Source organism: Danio rerio, chromosome 17 (genome assembly GCF_049306965.1).
Source record: "Danio rerio strain Tuebingen ecotype United States chromosome 17, GRCz12tu, whole genome shotgun sequence".
NCBI lineage: Eukaryota > Metazoa > Chordata > Actinopteri > Cypriniformes > Danionidae > Danio > Danio rerio.
The window spans coordinates 32,208,803-32,229,607 of record NC_133192.1 but is presented as its reverse complement, the minus strand read 5'-3'; the positions used below and the strand labels follow the sequence as shown (position 1 = coordinate 32,229,607).

The following is a 20,805-nucleotide window of genomic DNA, read 5'->3' as shown; positions in this document are numbered from 1 at the left end:
CTCTGCTGGTTCTCCACAGATGAGGTTAACTGCGAGTGAGGGGAGATAAGGAGATAAATGGCATCTCCGATACCCAGCTGCCTCCAATCCAGAACAATGGGCACTCTGTGTGGTCACAGGGAATTCGGTCTCTCACTGTAAAAGTATCGACGGGACGCAGCCTCACAGACCCTTTCATTTACCATGCTGTTGTATGTAGTGAAAGTGAAGTGAGATTACACATCTGAGGTGAGAATACACAAACACTTCACACTTACGTTTAAATATTAATGTTTGAAGTTTTACACAGATTGTTAAGTGTTAAAGATTCCAACATCCCTTAAAATTAACTAACTTTGGGACTATTGCAAGTTATGTAAATGTAAGTCTGAGGATGTAAAAATCAGGATAAATTGTAAACAAAACTTATTTGCTATGCTGTATTCAAACTAACAAATAAAACATAATATGCTCTGATTAACAAAGTAATGTAAAGCCTGTATTTTCCTATTATTAGTTAAATTGACCAGTTAAAAAAATCTGAAATCTGAAAAATCTGAAAAAATGTTAACAAACATCTGGATGATTTAATACATCATACTACTATGGCCCATATGTGTGTGCAAATAATATATAAGATGAGAGAATGGAGCAATATTTGGAAATTTTGGGGGAGCTAGTTACAGGAACTAGTAGGGCTGACGGATTTGGAGAAAAAACCTAACTGTGATTTATCTCATCAAACTTGTGATTTGTGAAATAAAATGTGATTTACTACCATTTCATAAAACAGCTGGTTTGATGTGGTGGTTTTAACAGCACCTAAGAAAAACCAAGCATAATCACAAAGTATATGCAACATGCTGCAGTTTATTTCAAACCTCTTAAACATTGTAGCCATTTTTTTCAATAAAGTTGTCAGTTGTCGTGACAAATTAAGAAAAGAACTACAGTATTTTAAATTAAATTAAATTGAATATATATAAAATATATAAAACTTTAAAAACCTTTACATTTAGATTATGTTAATTTTTTCATATTGCTCAGGATAATGTGCTTACGAACTGTCAGAACTTTCAAAAACTATAGCTTGTTACCATGTTTGATAGTGCATTGAAATAATTGTAGCTTTTGCAATTTTTAAAATCGCATCCTTTCAAATCACGATTTTGGTTTAAAAATTATTAAAATGCCGGCCTAGGAACTAGCCACCAGGCTGGTCTCCCATGAATTGTTTTCCCCTCAGAGTATTTTGCTTGTTACGTTTGCACCGCCACTAACCATGAATTAATTTACAGCAAGCTGGCCAAAATCTATTGAGCATTGTAACAAACATGAACTGAAGACTGGAGAATACCTGATAGGTCAGATAAACACATTGAAATACAAGAACACTGCAGTCAAATTGACCACTGATCAGCAAAATTTTGGTGGTAAAATATATGCATTTGGAAGTTTTTACATACACTAAGAATGTTTCCCAGACATATTTTGCTTATTTTATTTGGTTGTTCAATTGAGAATTGCTTGTTTTGAAAGTCATCAACCTTGTGGGCTCATGAAATTTAATTGAAGTATAGCTAACAGTGCTGAAACTGACATCAAAACCCATAGGAGTAATTCAACATTTGTTTACTTCAAGATTTTCCCATGGGAATTTTGTTATTCATGAGTAAAAGAAGGTCTGTGGTTGACATAGCTTGAACTTTGTTCTATAGTGTAAACTGCACATACTCAACACCCAAATCATTCTTATGCAGGAATAACTACTACAAAATGAATAATAGAGTTCAATGAAGGAGTTTCAATGTAGAGCCAAATTCTTTCCAGTTTTCACTAACCTTGCAAAATGGTGATATAATATTATTCATTCATTCATTTTCTTTTCGGCTTAGTCGCTTTATTAATCTGGGGTCGCCACAGCAGGATGAACCACCAACTTATCTAGCACGTTTTATGCAGCAAATGCCCTTCCAGCTGCAACTCATCACTGGGAAACATCCATCCACAATCATTCGCACATCACAGACCAACCCAATTCACCAGTACCACATGTCTTTAGAGTTGTGGAGGAAACCGGAGCACTCAGAGGACAACCATGCAAACACGGCGAGTACATGCAAACTCCACACAGAAATGCCAACTGACCCAGCCAGGGCTCGAACCAGCGACCTTCTTGCTGTGAGGCGATTGTGCTACCCACTGTGCTACCGTGCTGCTCAATATATTATATTTATATAATATTTCATCTACGCAATGTCACTAATTCCTTCAAGTCCTCAAAAAGCTTGTCATGAAAGATAAATGCATGAAAGGACAGGATAATGGAGAATCTCAATGGTAAATTAGTTCAACGCTGCACCTGGAATTGCTCACCAGCTCCTTTAAGACAATGTGGGCTGAAAGGCCCAGTATGCAGTAACCAAATCTCTCATCAGCAAAAAAGTCAAAAGCCTTTACTAACCTTTGCTTATGAGAATGTTGTGTGGACAGAGAACTGGCCAAAAGCTCAAACTGAACCCAAAAAGACTGAACCCAAAGAGTGTAGAGAATGTGGAGAAGGAAGTGTCCTGTTTGAGGAATGTTTTTTGAGTGCTGTTACCTTCATAAATGTGCAACAGTTATTTTTTGTTCAAAACTAATTTGTTTACATGCCTAGGTTATTCTGTAGAACACTGCAAGACATCAGTGACAAGTAATATTCCTTCAAAATTTGAACAGTAAGTTTTACATTGTTTCTGAAAAAAATAAATAAATTGTGCTCCAATTCTGATCTTAATTCTAGATTTGTGTAGAGCAGACATTGTAGAGCAAAACAGCAAATTCCTCTATTAGGCTTTGATGTCACGTGACAGCATTTTAAAAAACTTTTCGTAACATTTATTTAACGTTTATTTTGATGGTCCATTTGAGTATTAGTAGACTCTCTGCTTAATATCTGCTGATACTGCTCCTTCAACAGACATTTAACTGACTATAAGTAACTTTGCAAGTACATGTCAGCTTATACTAACCCCAACCCTAACCCCTAAAAGTCTACTTATATTAATAAGATATAATTTAATGAAAATTAGTTGGCATGTAGATACAATGTAACTTAAATTCAACAAACGGTCCATCAAAATAAAGTGTGACCAAACCTTTAGCAGAAGGCAGAAGGCATGTACGCAACATGTTTTTCAGCACAATTCATTAAGTTGATCACTTAAAAGCCTATAAAACTCATGTATCAAATAAGAAACAGTAGGCTTTCCAGTATTAAAAGAGAGCTTTCTATCGTGCCGGTCCTCACAGCAGGGGCAGTGTACATTGAGATCTGCTTCACCGATACGAGCGGCCAGGGCCAACAGCAGCCCTTCCGAGCTCTTTTCAAACTGATTAAATCCATTTGTATGTTTTTATTCATGCTGAGGGTTCCCAAATCTCTTTCATATGGGACTTGACATGCTCAAAGTCCGAACTGCTTCAAGCCAGCGTTATTAGAAATGGCAGGTTTTTCCCAACCAGTCACCACAATAAAGTCCCAGACTCTGTTGCTCCAAAGGCAGATGTAGTCAAAGAATGCACTGTCACACATGGCTTCGCAGATAGATTTCATCCATAGGGGCAGAGGAGGTGGAAGAGGAGACAAGTGCTCTAGCTTTAAACACTGCTGCACCCTTGATCTGGCTGATAATTACACAGCTTTCTCATTTTTCTGTCCACGCTGAAGGTGAAAATGCTGCACAAAGCTGAAAGCAAATGAACCACAGACCGTCTATTTCAACTTTTTTTGGAAGGAATAAGATTTTACTGTGGACAAGATTACTCAGCTTAAAGTGACACACAGAGGAACCAAGCAACCAGCTAAATGCTTGTCTCTTGATATGATGCAGATTTTAAGGACAGAAAGTCAAATTCAAGGGAAAAGTTTGTCATTGTTTATTCACATGTTCCAAACTCAAACTCACTACTTTCTGCCATGCAATGAATATTGAAGGGAACTGTGAAGCTCCATTAATGTCGGAAAAAGAGAAAAAAATACACCAATAAATAAAAGCAGGCCACAAAGATTCTGTGGTATAGCAAGTCTTTTGAAGAGGCTCTTTAACTTTAATGTGTTCAAAAAGGAGCTGGCTGTCTAGTGCAGTCACAACAACCTGGAGCTCAACACGCTCAAAATAGTGGAGATGATAGTGGACTTCAGGAGAAACCCCCCTGGTCTCCCCACTGAGCATCATGGACAGCATTGTGGCAGCAGTGGAATCATTCAGGTTTCTGGGCACCATCATCTCTCAGGACCTGAATTGGGACACTCACATTGACTCCATTGTCAGATAATATACACTTCTGGTAGAATGTCCAACCTACATTTTTTCAGTCTTAAACAACAAAACAAAAGTGAACTAAATCAAAAAGAAAATAAGTTGACAAACTGAGCATCCACACCAAAGGGGTATATGCACACAGACTTTTAATTTTCAGCCAGGCAGACCAAGGGCTTCAGGTGAACATTTCATTACAAAATTGTCACGTTTAAAATCAGATTTCTTTAAAATTCAGCGATCTTTACTGCCTGTTAGATATACAATATGAAGTAGGTCTCAGACTGGACAAGAAGCACTGCATTAAATTCGTTTCCCCCCACCATGTCTTCAAAATATGACAGTTTATTTTACCCCAGTATTTTCAATGGAATTTCTGTGCTAGCCTGTTGCTACTGACAATGCCAGCGGTTACAGTGGTCTTTCATCTTGTTTTACACTTGAACAACTAAATGAAGTCTATTTAACTGAATGTATTGTAATTACATTACAACATCGATGCTGTAAAAACAACCGTGTGAAAATAGTCACATTAAGCTTTCACTGGAAGTTTATCGTTGGCTTTAAAATTCTAGCTAAGCATAGAGCCCATTGACAATATCATTCTGTTTATTGTTTATCTTATGGTCACAGTTATCATCATTATTCTGGCCCTTAACTGATTTGTTAATATCTATTTTTGGGAGCATTAACACACATTTTTCTACTATTTTTCTGCATTGCTCCGGGTTAAGAGGCATACATCAATAAAATTTTAATGAGACACAGCGATGACTCTATTATCCCTTTTTTAGTGTGTTTGTAACACCAGAAAGGTAGAAAGTCTCCTCCTTTTTGCGTCATGTCTGTTTCATCCCTATCCATGTAAAAAAAAAAAATATCATAAAGCTAAAAGTGCGGCCAAAATAAAAGCGTCTGAAAGAATGCAAAGGAGGCATTCCAAGCAGAAGAAAAGGACAGAAGCATGAGCGATCCTCTCCTCTCCCACACGTTATCATTTCCCCCTCTCCCCGAGTTCATAAATTCAGGCCTGCTCACCGGGACATTAAACAGATACCCTGCCTGCTGTCTCTGACCCCAAAACTACCACACCACTGACGTAGCCCTGCAGGTGCAGAACACACACATACACACTCTTGCACACATACACACACATGCCTTTCTCGCTTAAACATACGTCCTTCTTGCTTACCAACCACACAGACTCACAAATACACACGAGGGAAGCCACTAAATCATACATAAACACCAGGAGTTATGTAGGGCCCTAGTGGATATCATAAAAATAAAATACTGAGTTCAATTTGGCAATCGGATAAAGACATGCCTTCTGGTTTAGTCAGTGAATCAGTGTCATTTTGTTTTACTGAGGAACTTTTATACTGTGAATTCGCTTTAATTTAAATTTAAACCTGATTTAATTGCCATATTTAATGTTTTGGTTGTATGTTTTTGCCATTTTTATTAGTTATACTGTAGGGTTAGGTTAATATAGTGCATTCAAAAAGTATTCATGACACTTTACTTTTTCCACATTTTTTATGTTACAGTCTTATTCCAAAATGGATCATTTGTATTTATTTCCTCAAAATCCTACACACAATACTCCATAATCACAATGTAAAAAAGATTTTTTGAAATTCATTAAAAATAAAAAAAACTGAAAAATCACATGAACATCAGTATTTACAGCCTTTGCTCAATATTTTATTGATGCACCTTTGCCAGCAATTCCGGCCTCAAGTCTTTTTGAATATGATGCTACAAGCTTGGCACACCTGTCTTTAGGAATGTTTGCCCATTCCTCTTAGCAGTACCTCTCGAGCTCTATCACGTTGGATAGGAAGTAACGGTGTACAGCCATTTTCAGACTTATCCAAACATGTTCAGTAGGATTTAGGTCTAGGCTCTGGCTGGGCCACTCAAGGACATTCGCCGTGTTGTTGTGAAACCACTCCATTGATATTTTAGCTGTGTGCTTTGGGACACTGTCCTTCTGGAGGATGAAGTCGTCCCAGTCTGTGGTCAAGAGCACTCTGAAGCAGGTTTTCATTCAGCATGTCTCTGTACATTGCTGCATTCATCTTTCCCTCTATCCTATAGTCTTCCAGTTTCTGCTGCTGAAAAACATCCCCACAGCATGATGCTGCCATCACCATGCTTTACTGTAGGGATGGTATTAGCCTGGTGGTGAGTGGTGCCTGTTTTTTTCCAAACGTAATGCCTGGCGTTCACTCCAATGAGTTAAATTTTAGGCTTATCAGACCAGAGAATTTTGTGTCTTATAGTCTTAGAGTCCAGGGCCTACTCACACTATGCCATCCGTACCATGCCAGGCCCGTTTCCTGGATTGTTTGAGAAGTGCGAGTGCGCTGAATCGGGCTCAAGCACGGTTCACTTGGCTGGCCCTGCTCCGGTTGGAAGAGGTGTGCCTGAGCCCGGTTCACGCTTGTGTGTGAGTGCAAAACGCGCCAAAGCCCGAAACTAAAAGCGAGGCGTGACTTTTAAGGGGCTGTTTCATATGGATTTATTAATCATTCTTACTGTTTAGTGAACGCAAACTGCCGTAGTTTATTAAAGACGCAAACCTCTCACTGCACGACAGCTGCACACCTTCAGCAGACCTCCTCATTCCTGCAGCACGAGAGCATTATGATTATGAGCACCAAAAATGGCGGATCTGTTCGGCGAAATATCTGACTGCGTCTCACCGCATCCCTAAGGACTGTTTGGCGAAATATTTGACTGCATGTCACTGCATAACAAACGACTGAAACGATATAACTAGAGAAATCACCACTGTGCTGCTGAGTGAGAGAGCGCTTCTCACTGAACAGCGCAGCAGCGATGACGTAAGCGTGCCGAGGCCCGTTTGTGGTGTGAGTGCGGGCCGTCTGGGAGACGGGAGGGGGGACAAGCGTGCTTTGGCCCGGTTCGAGGCAACTGTACCTAATGTGAGTACGGCCTAAGAGTCCTTCAGATGCCTTTTGGCAAATTTCAGATGGGGAGTGGCTTCCGTCTGGCCACTCTACAATACAAGGCTGATTGGTGGATTGCTGCACAGATGGTTGTCTTTCTGTAAGGTGTCCTCTCCTCACAGAAGAAAGCTGGAGCTCAGACAGAGTGATCATTTGTTAATTGACCACCTCCCTGACTAAGGCCCTTCTCCCCTGATCACTCAGCTTAGATGGCTGTCCAGGTCTATGACAAGCCCTGGTGGTTCCAAACATCTTCGACTTACGGATGATGGAGGCCATTGTGGTCATTGGAACTTTCAGAGCAGCAGAAACTTTTCTGTAACCTTCCCAAGCTTTCCAGCTTTCCAATCCTGTCTCAAAGGTCTACAGACAATTCTTTTGTCTTCATGCTTGGTTTGTGCTTTGACAATCACTGTCATCCCTGGTACCTTATACTGTATAGACAGGTGTATCTGTCCAATCATGTCCAATAAACTAAATTTACCCAAGGTGAACTCCAATTAAGCTGCTGAAACATCTCAAGAATGATCAGTGGAAACAGAATGTACTTGAGCTCAATTTAGAGCTTCACAGCAAAGGCTGTGAATACTTGCGTACATGTGATTTTTCAGGTTTTTTTTTTTTTATAAATTTGCAACAATTTCAAAAAATCTTTTTTCACATTGTCGTTATGGGGTATTGTGTGTAGGATTTTGAGAAAAATAAATGAATTTAATCCATTTTGGAATAAGGCTGTAACATAAAAAAATGTGGAAAATTGAAGCGCTATGAATACTTTCCAGATGCACTGTATATATAATATTTATATTATTTATTTTGGTAATAATAATAATAATAATAATAATATGCATTATTTTAAATATATCTATATAGGTTAGTGCAGTAAGATAAAATAAACTAAATTCAGGTTTCTTAGTTGTTGTTTTTTTTTTATAAAACTGAAACATTTGTATTTTTATGGTTTAGGGTTGAGTGTACTATAATACCCCTGCAATAAAGCATTTCGAATTTTGATCTTTCGTAAAATGGTCAAACAAGTGACCCCCATTTAGTAGCATATAAGTACAGACAAAAAAGGGAATGGAGTTAAACAGGTTAAAGAGACCTGCCTTAAGGAAGGCATTAGCAAGCACTGGAATTCGTTCATGCAGACAGTGTGTGAAGTTGTCTTTAACTTATTAGCTCCAACATGCCATAAAGCTGATCCAGTCTGCAGAGGGAGAGGAACAAGTGAAAATGCTTATTGACTCTGGCAAACACGCAGACACAAGGGTGACTATAGCCAGATCTCCTGACAGATTGCCCTGTGAGGCTTGTTCCAATCTATTCAAGAGGTACAGTAATCCAGGATAAAAGGCAGTAGGGGAGTTGTCAACCTCAGGAGGTGGAAAAGTTGAAAAGCTTGGATGGATGAAGAACAATTTAAGAATCAATAGAGAATACCACTCCAGGTATTTTTAATATAACAGAGAGCTTTAACTCAACTGGCCCAGTAAACATGCCTTATTGTATTGTTTTATGTTAGAAACATTTTACTAATTAAATGTACATACACAACACACACTCATGCAAGCACACACACAAATAAAAAAAAAACTCACTAATACTTATAGGTCCTGTTATAAATGAAAATTGTATGTTTTCAAAATTATCAAAAAGATGCACATATGAAATAGATAGATGGATGGATGGATACATGTTAGCAAATGATTTACTATATACCACTCCTTGTTTGTTATTTAAAATGAACAGCTCTGCACTTATGTTTCTTAACTGCATTATTCTAGTCCCGGCGACGATTCTTACTATCGGATATAATGAAAACTCAGATCCAAATTCACCCATTACTCTTTGTCCTGCTGGAGAATTCATCACTCCCATTATCTATTAACCAAAGAAGGATTCTGTTGGTTGTTCTGACTGCTACTGCTGCTACAAAAATATCCTGAAATGATGGCTGGATCCATCTACTCCAGTTGAACTTACTTGAAGACTCTACTTTTTGGACATTAGGGGCCATATCATACAGTACACCCAGCGAAAGGCGCAACGCAATTGCTGTTTGCTAGTTCCAACTTGACGCAAGTATCATTTTAACGTTTTGCACTGTTTAAATAGCAAATGTATTTGCGCTCATATGTACGCCCATAGATGTTCTGGTCTAAAAAAGGAGGTGTGTTAAGGCGCATTGCTGGCACGTTGCTATTTTGAGAAACTAAAATAGACTGCACAATAGACCAGCTGAGAACAGGTCTACAGTACAGTGCAGAGCGCACTAGTTGTGTGCCTCTACGTAAATATAAAAACCACTACCTCCATGCCTTTTTCTTTTTATTCATGACAATTTGCTTTTGTATAATGTTATTATTATTAGCAGTATTATTTATTAAATGCATATTTATATTTGTTTTATTAAAAACAAGCTTTGATTTGCCCGCCTGTCTGGTTTAAGACCATATGGGGCACAGCATGTGTATTTGGATAGAACTCAGTTTTTTGACCACACTTCGTTATTATTGTTCATTTATTCATTTGCTGGAAATTATAACTGAATTTAGAAATAGTTTTGAAACAAATATTTGCGCTTAACAAACAAAACTAATTATGTAGCCTTTTGGATGTCTGTGCGTACAACATGTTTCCTTATCCATGAAAGAGAGTGAAAGTGAAAGTAAAGAATGAGGAGGGTCATCTCATTGTCAGGCTGCAGATGGTCTGTTTAACTGTTTTCTCCCCAGTGAAGAGCTCAGTTTTTCAACTTACAAAGTCTGCCATATAAATGGCAAATGCGCTATGGTGCAACACAACTGATTCTTAAAGTAAATGGGCGATGAGACTCTAATTTGTTTATTCTCAAAACACACCAATAACTCATTAAGGGAATAAGCTCAACCCTGTTAGACCATGTGCCACGGCGCAAAGCAGATTTTTTCAACCGTAAAAAAACGAAAGTGGATTCAGACATGCCCTTAATGATTTGCACCCTGAGCTTTAGACTATGTGCCTAGACCGTTAAAATAGAGCCCTACTAGTTTAGAATAAACATCAGCCAAAATAAACAGAGCCAGCAAGAAAACTATACACTGTTGGTCAAACTTTGGTGAGACTGTAGACATGTTTCAATCCTGATTGTGTACCTATCATATCACTATTATTGTTTTTATTATAATCTACCTTTCTCTGGCATGTTAGACACATGCAAAATGTTGCTGAATAGTATTTGAACTACTATTGTGCATGCAAAAAAAGTGATGATTTTTCTGGATGATCTGTTTCTTAAACATTAATTAATTAAAATAAAGCATATAGATAAACATAAAACATAATCTGATGTCCCCATTCATTTCTGTTCTTAAAAAATTCACAGACACCTGTAGAAACAACAAAATCTAACCATTTAACAATTAAAATGTGTCAAAATTTGACAATTGTCATGACATTTAAATAATTAATTTACACCAGTCTAATAATATGGCAATATATTTACACTACAACACATAGTAATAACATTTTCAGCACATTAAAGGTCACTCTGTCTCATTTTGCCTATGTGGCCTGTTCATGTCTACAACAAGTTGCAATGTGTGCTTTGGCCATCGAGTTAAAAGACTCGCGAGACTAAAGTGAAGGTAAAAGGTCAGTGCTGGACCAGCAATCAAATACAACCTCCGGGTAACATTCCTGAAAGCATTATGCCAGAAATCCCAGAAATGCATGAAAAAGCAAAAATAATAACCTCCCTTAGAAAGCCCATCGTAACTCCTGATCCACCTGCTCATCAAATGCTAGCAAGAGAATCATAATTGCAGAACATTCATATAATTTTATATAGTTGCAAGGTGGTCAGTGGAGTTGGCAGGAGTAGGCTTGTTCCTTGCATGAGCCATGAAAACTGACATAAATATTACATTCCATTTCCAAAAAAGAGAGGGAAACCCCATGGAAACATTTGGTGATTAAAAAAAGGCCATGTTATTGGGAACATGAGTTAAGTCCACACAGCTCAAGTAGAAACCAACACACTGTCTAAAGACGGCAAAGGAAAGGGGAATATTTGTAAGATTGTAATGTATTATCAAACAATGTGATACTGTGAGCTATTGGATGCAGCTGGTGGGACAAGCGGAGTGCTTTGCACAGCAGGTTCCTATAAATCAAAACCATCTGGATAGTCATCCTTGACCCATTGAACATCACTGTGCTTTAAATAGTGCTCATTACAATCTTTTTCTTCTTTTCAGAATTGTTAAAGGGCAAATTTCCTTTATAATTTTAAAAGTAAAATATAACTATATCCATGCTTGTATTATTCATCATTACACATTCTTCAGGTCAATTTCTGGATATAGATTAAGTCAAAATTATTAGCCCTCCTGTGATTTTTTTTCTTTTTCAAATATTTCCCAAATTATGTTTAACAGAGCAATGACTTTTTTACAGTATTTCCTATAATATCCTATAATATAATGTTTCCTATAATTTTTTTTTTCTGGAAAAAGTCTTGTTTGATTTATTTTGACTAGAATAAAAGCATTTTTTTTTTAAATTTTATTTAACTATTTTAAGGTCAATATTTGTTGGCCACAGGCAACATTTTTTGGATAGTCTACAGAACAAACCATCGATATACAATAACTTGCCTAATTACCCTAACCTGACTAGTTAACCTAATGAACTTAGTTAAGCTTTTAAATTGCATGTTAACCTAAATACTACAGTCTTGAAAAATATCTAGTCAAATATTATATAATGTCATCATGGCAAAGATAAAATAAATCAGTTATTTAAAAATTGTTAATAATTATTAGTTATTATGTTTAGAAATCTTCTTTCCGTTAAACATAAATTGGGGGAAAATATACAGGGAGGTTAATAAATCAGGAGGGCTAATAATTCTGATCTCAACTGTATATATTTCTAAAATATAATAGTTTATAATGGTTTAAAGTACAATAAAAATTGTCTGTGTGCCCTATGAATTAAGATTTCAAGTAGAGAGTTCATTTGATACAAACCAATTGCTAAACTGGGCCGCTAAACTATTTATCATTCTGAATATTTTTACTACTTATCTGTACTTCCATTATAAAGCTCTGAAAATGTGAAACTACATAAGAAATTTAGTCCTCGAGAGGGACATATGAAATGAGCAAAAACACAGCAAACCTGCTGCCATCCAGTGGTTTTATTAGTTAGCACTGTTAGCATGCTATACCAGCCAAAGAGTTTCAGCCTTTAAACATAAATGTCAATGTGCCTGCACTTTTTTTGAGACACCTGCCTCTATAACATGAAAATGACAACAAACAATTGTCTTTTGTAAACAGTATGGCTGAACAAAGTAGTAACACTTTGGCTGCTTTAAACATTCTGTTGACTATAAGTAACTTTGCAACACTAGTATTAGTCAACTGTTTGATTTATACCTTATAACACATTATTAAGATAGTTTATCTATAGACTGGTTCAAGACTCAATAGACCAGCCCAAAACTGGTTACTCACTGAAGCTAAGCAGGGCTGAGCCTGGTCAGTACCTGGATGGGAGACCATATGGGAAAACTAGGTTGTTGTGGGAAGTGGTGTTAGTGAGGCCAGCAGGGGGCGCTTTGAGTTCTAATACCCCAGTAAAACTGAAGGGGACACTATACTGTCAGTGGGCGCCGTCTTTCGGATGATCTGTTAAACCGAGGTCCTGACTCACTGTGGTCGTTAAAAATCCTATGGCACTTCTTGTAAAGAGTAAGGGTGAAACCCAGTTGTCCTGGCCAAATTCCCATCATTGCCTCTCAATCATCTCCATCCACCGAATTGACTGTGCCACTGTTTCTCCAATCCACCTATAGCTGGTGTGTGGTGAACGCACTGGCACCATTGTCCTGTGGCTGCCGTCACATAATCCAAGTGGGTGCTCCACACTGGTGGTGTGTGGAGAGACCCCCTCCCCATGATTGTGAAGCACTTTGGGTGCATGTCCATGCGTGATAAATGTGCGATATAAACACACATTACATTACATAAAACCCAACCTAAAATTACTTCTAGTTTTAACTTCTACTAGTCTATTAAGACTCTACAAATTAACGCATAGTTGCAACTTGATAGTTAACAAAGAAACTAGGGGGGATCATCAGAATAATCACTAAGCATCATAAAATATCCAGATATTTAAAAGTATACATATGGAAGTATGATATGTTCATTGCTTTGTTATACCATGCAGTAATCTGTATAATTTACAGAAAACTCGTGTAATGAAACTACTCAGATTTTTTGTTAATACACTGGTGCCAAGTAAAACAAATTTTGAGTTTATATCCATCTACTTAGCTCATTCGGTATCGTTATTGTCTCAATAACGCAACACCATCCAAAGCCTATTAAAACAGTAGCACCTGTGCTGGCCTGGCGGATATAAGAGCCAAGGGAGCCTCTGGCCAGACTGCAGAGATTATTGTCGTTATCTCTGAAGAAAAGGGCACAGGTTCTACAATAACAGTGCCGGCGTATGGGCTCTCCGTTTCCCATAAAGAGTCTATTGAGCACAATGCTCAGTGACATTCAGAGCCCGGTGAAAAGCCGCCCCTCTTTAAGGTCATCAGCTTGACCGTGCTCTCTCTCTCCAGGACATCTGCTGTTTAGTTCTTTTTTTCTAACAGATTACGTCAGGAAAATTTGTGGTTAATGTGTTTAATTGTTTCATCAAAACACAATACACTTTTATTTAGCAGGGATATGTTAACTGATCTAAAGTGATCGTAAAAAAAACGTGTATAATGTTTATAAGATTTCCATTTTAAATAAATGCTGTTCTTTTCATAAATAGATTCCTAAAATATTTCGAAAAGATATATATGTCAATATTGAAAACAGCTGCTTGAATTTTGTATATTTTTATGTATTTATTGTTTATAATAAATAAATAAAATAAAAAATTAAATAAATAAATAAATAAAAATATATAAAAATCTAAAATAATTCAAGTTCAAATATTTAAATTCAAGCTATTTTTTTTTTTATTCTAGCACACCAATTCATAATATTCAAATGATTCAAATTCTGAAGGGTCATGTGACACTGATTAAAAAAAATATTAGAAATATAGTATGCAAAAATAGGATACATAAAAAATACTTTATAATATCTACAATTTTTATATAATATATAATGTTACAATGATACTGCAATCAACATCAAAACGGTTTCTACTAATTCTAAATATATAGAAGTGAGGAAATCTAAATCTAAATATAGAGATTGAAATCTTCTGTGAAAGTCTTTGGCGCAATAAAAACCTTTTACTGTATTTTACACCAAATATATGCAGGTGGGCACAAGAACATTTTTCTGAAAACATTTTACTTTTAAAATGTATAGTAAAACGTTCAAGTGTGAAAACAAAGAGATGACTAAAACTGCCTTTCTTTATTTGGAGATACACAAAGGGGCATTAAGAGATGAGGGTTTGCAACTCTGAGATCTGATGCCATAACAAGAGACGTTTCACTGATTGCTAAATTGGTTTGAGAAGACAATTAAAGTGAACCTGTGTGATCTATTTGATAATTGTAAATACATGATGAATGCCTGAAGCTGATGACTTTCAGCTAAATGACTGCAATCTGTCTTTATAATAAACTATCATATCTGTGGAAAATGCTTAAGTTTTTATATGAAATCTTGACATAACATATGACACAATATATCTTCAGCCACATTATACCAAACACATCTAGCCACTGAATTTAAACTAAGAATGAACCAATAAAAAAGTGTCAGGTCTTTCTGACTAGGTGTAATAATCTGAACAGTATTTGTAGTGCTTAACATCTGCTCCTGGTCTACATGGCTTTTCCATGAAGTCAATGCGCTAGAAGCTGCTGTCAGGGGAAGAGTGGTGGCCCATACAGCCATTTTCCACTGGGGTTTTCTAGTTGACCCTGGGCCAAGTGTAAAAAAAATAGTAGATTTCCGACCATGAGCTTTTTCTTCATATCCCCTGCATCTGCTGGATGGACTGTGTTATGTCCAGTGCTTAAGATAGCTGTGACGCACTCACACACCTGTGTACCAATCAGTGCTAGCTATGTTTATTTATGTATTGGCAACAAAAACTGAACACAGCTCAGTCTGGGATATTTTGCCCCAAGACAGGTTTATTTGGTGCTTGTTCTTAATTGTGGAAGTGAGGTCATAGACTCTGAAGCTGAGCAAAACCCATAAAAGGCTTAAAGTTCATGTAAATATCACTGACTTTAAAAAAAATTCTAAATCTTATAATGAAACTTCAAAGCAAACTGTAAAACATTTTGTGTACATTATGTTGGCAAGAGTCAGATATTTCAGCCTGCCTCAAGCTAAAAATTTAAATACAATAAAAAAATTATAATATAATATAATATAATATAATATAATATAATATAATATAATATAATATAATATAATATAATATAATATAATATAATATAATATAATACTATTTTGAGGGGTGAATGTGGGATTTTTATATAAAAAAAATTAAGTAAAATTCCTTACATTTATATAGCGCTTTTTTCTGGATGCTCAAAGTGTTTTACACACTTTTGGGGGAAATCTTCTCATCCACACCCAGTGTGCAGCATCCACCTGGATGACACGTCAGCAGCCATAATGCACCAGACCGCACACCAGCTGATTGGTGGAGAGAAGGCAGAGTGATGAGGCCAGTTATGTTATAAGGATGGACAGAGCCCAGGTTAAACCCCTACTCTTTCTCAAAGGACATCCTCATATGTTTAACAACCACAGAGAGTCAGGACCTTGGTTTAATGTCTTATTGAGACTCGTTCTCACTGAGTAATATAGAGTCCCCATCAATATACTGGGGCGTTAGGACCCACACAGACCACAGGTTAAGCATCCCCTGCTGATCGCACTAACACCACTTCTGGTAGCTATCTAGCTTTCCCATGTAGTCATATAGTCCCAGCCCTGCTTAGCTTTGTGAGAGTAGCAGAGAGCTAGCTGCCGGAAATATAGTAATCAAACAATAAAATCTGTTTTTTTTCCCTATTATTTAAAAAAAAAAAACTAAACAAATAAATGAATATATATAGAGGGCTTTACGTTAACACGCGCCAACCCGCCAAATACGGGTAGATTTCAGCTCTGGCGGGTTAGACAGACACTCCACATGCCACTTTGGCTGGTTGGAAATCTGCTACAATGTGTAGTTTTCTTAAAAGCAGGGTTCGACAATAAGCGTGGCCCAATATTCGTGCAAATGTGATCTTAGAATCGAGAAGCAGCACGACTGACAAAAATAAATGTGTTTGCGTGAGCAAAACAAGAAGGTAAATACCGAACGAGAGGATGATCACTCGCGCGCATAAGTGATGTGATGCAATGCGCACGACTGTTAAAAAGTGTGCACGCTCCCGTTTACTTATGCAAAGCAACCGTGCCTAGAAGAAGCGCAACTGGTGCGATCTGAAATAGACTAGACAAAGAGCGACGATCATTCACCCATAGACAGTCCTGCTGCTTTCAAGAGCTCAAGATAAAAAAAAAATACACATTCTTTTGTAAGCAGCAGCGGTCACTGCTTTCATTTAAATTTTTTCTTTGAACAGATTATTAAAAGGCCTAAATAACCGTGTGCACATGAACATCCTCTCATTATCAAACACTGTATGTTTCACCTGGTTTCTTTTGCTTACAGTTATTTTTGTTAATATAATATAATTTAATTATATTTTGTTTACAATAAGTTTGCTTTAATGGGAGATTACTCCCTGTTTATGTGTAGTTAACTGCTGATCTGGGACTTTTAGCCAGGCCAGATTACTGTGCATATTTTAGATTTATGACAATAATTATTTTTTAAATGTAATGTTTTTTAAAGAAAAGGTTTGTTGAATTAAAAAGTGAACATATAAAGTTATATTTTCCTTGTTTTGACACATTCAAAATTTGTGGCTAAGAAATACTTATTTGGTGTGGTCGGAGATAAATTTGGGGAATCCTTAATTTTGAGCCCTGAAAAGTGGTGAAATAAAAACTAATTGTATTGCGACACAACCCTTTTTAAAAGCCTAAACAAAGTAAACTACATACAGTTGAAATCAGAATTATTAGCCCAATTATTAGCCCACCTTTTTCTCTTTTTTAAATATTGCCTAAAATATGTTTAACAGATCAAAGAAATTTTCACAGTATGTCTGATAATATTTTTTTCTTCTGGAGAAAGTCTTATTTGTTTTATTTAAGTTAGAAATTCACCTTTAGGGCAATTTTTTTTTTTTTTTTTTTTTTGATAATCTACAGAACAAACCATCATTACACAATAACTTGCCTAACCTGCCCAGTTAACCTAATTAACCTAGTTAAGCCTTTAAATGTTACTTAAAGCTGTATAGAAGTGTCTTGAAAAAAGTAAAATATAATTTACTGTCATTACGGCAAAGATAAAATAAAACAGCTATTAGAAATGAGTTATTAAAACTATTATGTTTAGAAATGTGTTGAAAAAAATCTCTGTTAAACATAAAACGGGGAAAAATAAACAGAGGGGCTAATAATTCTGACATTCTAATGCAAGGTGAAAATAGACACATCTTACCTGGAATGACAAGAATGAGTGTTTTGGGAGAGTTTGGGCCTTTGCTGGCGGTATGCAGGTCTTTTGGTCCATATTTGAGCAGCTCTGTGACTACCCCTCTGCAGTAGACAAACTCCACAGAGGCATCTACTCCAGGCCCTTCTGATCCTGAGCTGTTCATCACATCAACCGAATCAGCTCCACACAGTTCTTGGCCTAAGATAACAGTGACTGACACTATTATATACAGTAAACCAAAATATTAAAGGGGACCTATTATGCCCCTTTTTACAAGATGCAAAATACATCTCTGATGTCCCTAGAGTGTACATGTTAAGTTTCAGCTCAACGACACAAATAATGTTTTATTGCTCTTTGAAACTGCCCCTTTTAGGTTTTAATCATAATTGTGCCATTTTGGTGACTGTCGCTTTAAATTTAAATGAGATTGCATTATTTTCAGAAGAAGGCGGAGCTACAAATGTATGTGTCAGTGATTCAAAAACAATAAACTTTCTATGCTAATGAGGGAGAGATCTTCACTAATGGGCGGGGCTTTCACCCTCTGATGATGTGTACAAAAGGAAAATCTCAATCAAAGTGTTTCTGCAGAATGTTTTTACCAAGTGTGATTTTAAAGGATAACATGTACAATTTTTTAGCATTGGAAGCTGGTTATATTGACAGATTGTTGCCACAGAGCTGTGCTTAACCCCTTATAAAAGTGATTTTTGCTTAATAGGTCCTCTTAATTTGTTTAAAGTGGATGGTTTTGCAACTGCATAACCTAGTAGTATGGTTACTAAATATGATGATTGATACACTGTAAAAATGTATATGATCAGTTAGTCACTGTAACTAATTAAATTAAGTTAATCATGTTCTATCTTAATTTTATAAGTTACGCAAGCTGTTTTAAGTCAGTTCAACACAATATAAGTTCAATGGATCGATAAGGTTAATTTGATTCAGCTTAAAAATTTAAGGTAACCAGGATTTTTTACAGTGTAGATTACAGAATAGTCACTTAATCTAATGATATTTGCCGTTTCAACAGAGCCTACAGTAAAAGACAACCGAATATGGGGAATTAGTCTGTATGAATTATGATCACATATGATGTTATGGTTAAAGCTTATCAATTCATAGCGCACACTTTTGTACACTATGGCTTAAAATAAAGCTAAAAAAAAAACACTTGTCCTATTCCTTTTAAACAGACAATCTATCACTGGAGCAAAGGCCATAGAAAGCCAGGAAGGCTATATGGCAAGCTGTTTTGTTTCATTTGCAGAATATAAATTAATTGATGTCAACAATTCAATATCCAATAGATAAAGTGTTCATAATTGATATGAATAGTTCCAATAGCGAAAATGCAAAACACACACACACACACACACACACACACACACACATATACACATATATACACATACACACACACACACACACACACACACATATATATATATATATATATATATATATATATATATATATATATATATATATATATATATATCAATAATTGTATTTTCATTGAATATCACTTTAGGTTACCATTCAAACTCATTTGATGAAATCAATTCAATTGCTCATTTTTTTCAGGTAAATGTATTTGTTCTAGGTATTTCCAATAACTAATAATAGATTGCTGAAATTAGGAATAAATAACCTGAAAATAAAGTAGACAAGACAAGACAAAACGGCTTGCCATGGCAGTTCTGACGTGTAAATTAACCTCTGACAGAATGACAGGTTGCAACACACACTGCACATTGAGATTACGTTATCGTGTTCAGCTTAAACTAAATGTCACAGTGACTCAATAACGAGACAGAAACAGCACAAAGAATAGAATAGAATAGAATAGAATAGAATAGAATAGAATATAGTAGAAGTCAAAAGTAGCGTAATGAAATATTTGCAATTAGCCATCACTGACAACTTTCTGCTATGTTAAATAAGACCATGTCATTGTATAATTTCTTACCGATATGTCTAATATGTGAAGGTCTTTGAAATAATCTAACGTTTACACAGCCATATAACGTTCATTCATTAGATTAACCTCCGACTTTACAGACAAAGATCAGCACTTTGATATGGTTTATGATTTTATTGCAAGTCTTACCGACAGATGATATTCTTTTGAGTTTTTGTGAGCGGAGAATGTTTGTAAGAACAGATGAAATTACATTTACTGGTAATCTTCCTAGGACAGTTACCATCAAACCAACGGAGCGACTGATTCGCTTTCTACAGGACTACTTCTCTTGATGTTTAAAGTCATCCAAGCTTTAGAAGCTCATATCGCCACCTACTGTACTGTATGTACTGATAGTGTTTTTTTCAGTGTTTTTTTTTATCCCAAATATTATCTTAGCAAAGTTTTATTTAAGAGTGATGCGCGGGGTAAAAATCTACGTTTAGAACGAATACGATGTTTTACTGTGCTTTTACGGCATTTATAAACTTGTATTAAATAAAAAAAATTAGAAACTCTTTGAAATTACAAAATGCTGTATAGGGCTTATAGGGCAGAGTAGGGACGGTTGCAACATGGGGAAGTTGCAACAGGACTTATTCCGTCATGTAGGAATGAGCTAGAGTGATGATATTCATACTATTTTCATTTAGACCCTCTTTAATCTGAGAGAAATCAGCCATAGGTAGTATAAAAAGAGTTTTTTTTCAGAATATTTCTTATACTGTTTAATTTGTTTTTGTAAAACACTGTTCATTAGTATAATTTAAATCACTGTTATCTTAGCCTTAAATAGGCATAGCTATTTACCGTTAAAGCTATTTTATCTCCTTAGCGTAGACAGTTTAATCAGGGTTGACAAACTTGGGACAGTTGCAACATGCGGTTGCAGCTTTCCCCAATTACTAAATTCATTTAAAACCTTTCCACATTAACAATGTACGATTTAAATTTTATTACAGTTGCAATGTAATTT

General features: G+C 36.1%; 1 protein-coding gene across 4 annotated transcripts in view; it reads right to left on the bottom strand.

Annotated features, from left to right (window-relative positions):
- ldah (lipid droplet associated hydrolase) overlaps nucleotides 1-20,091 on the bottom strand; it is a 70,635-nt gene extending 50,544 nt beyond the window's left edge. For all 4 annotated transcript variants that reach the window (XR_012392781.1, XR_012392782.1, NM_001130785.1 and 1 more), the window contains 2 exon segments: nucleotides 19,977-20,091; nucleotides 17,861-18,055 (listed from right to left, as the gene is read on the bottom strand). Coding sequence is in view for 2 of the 4 variants with exons in the window: in NM_001130785.1 (NP_001124257.1) it covers nucleotides 17,861-18,055; nucleotides 19,977-20,073 (292 nt within the window). In the remaining 2 variants the exon portion in view is untranslated.
- Between the last annotated feature and the right edge of the window lie 714 nt (nucleotides 20,092-20,805).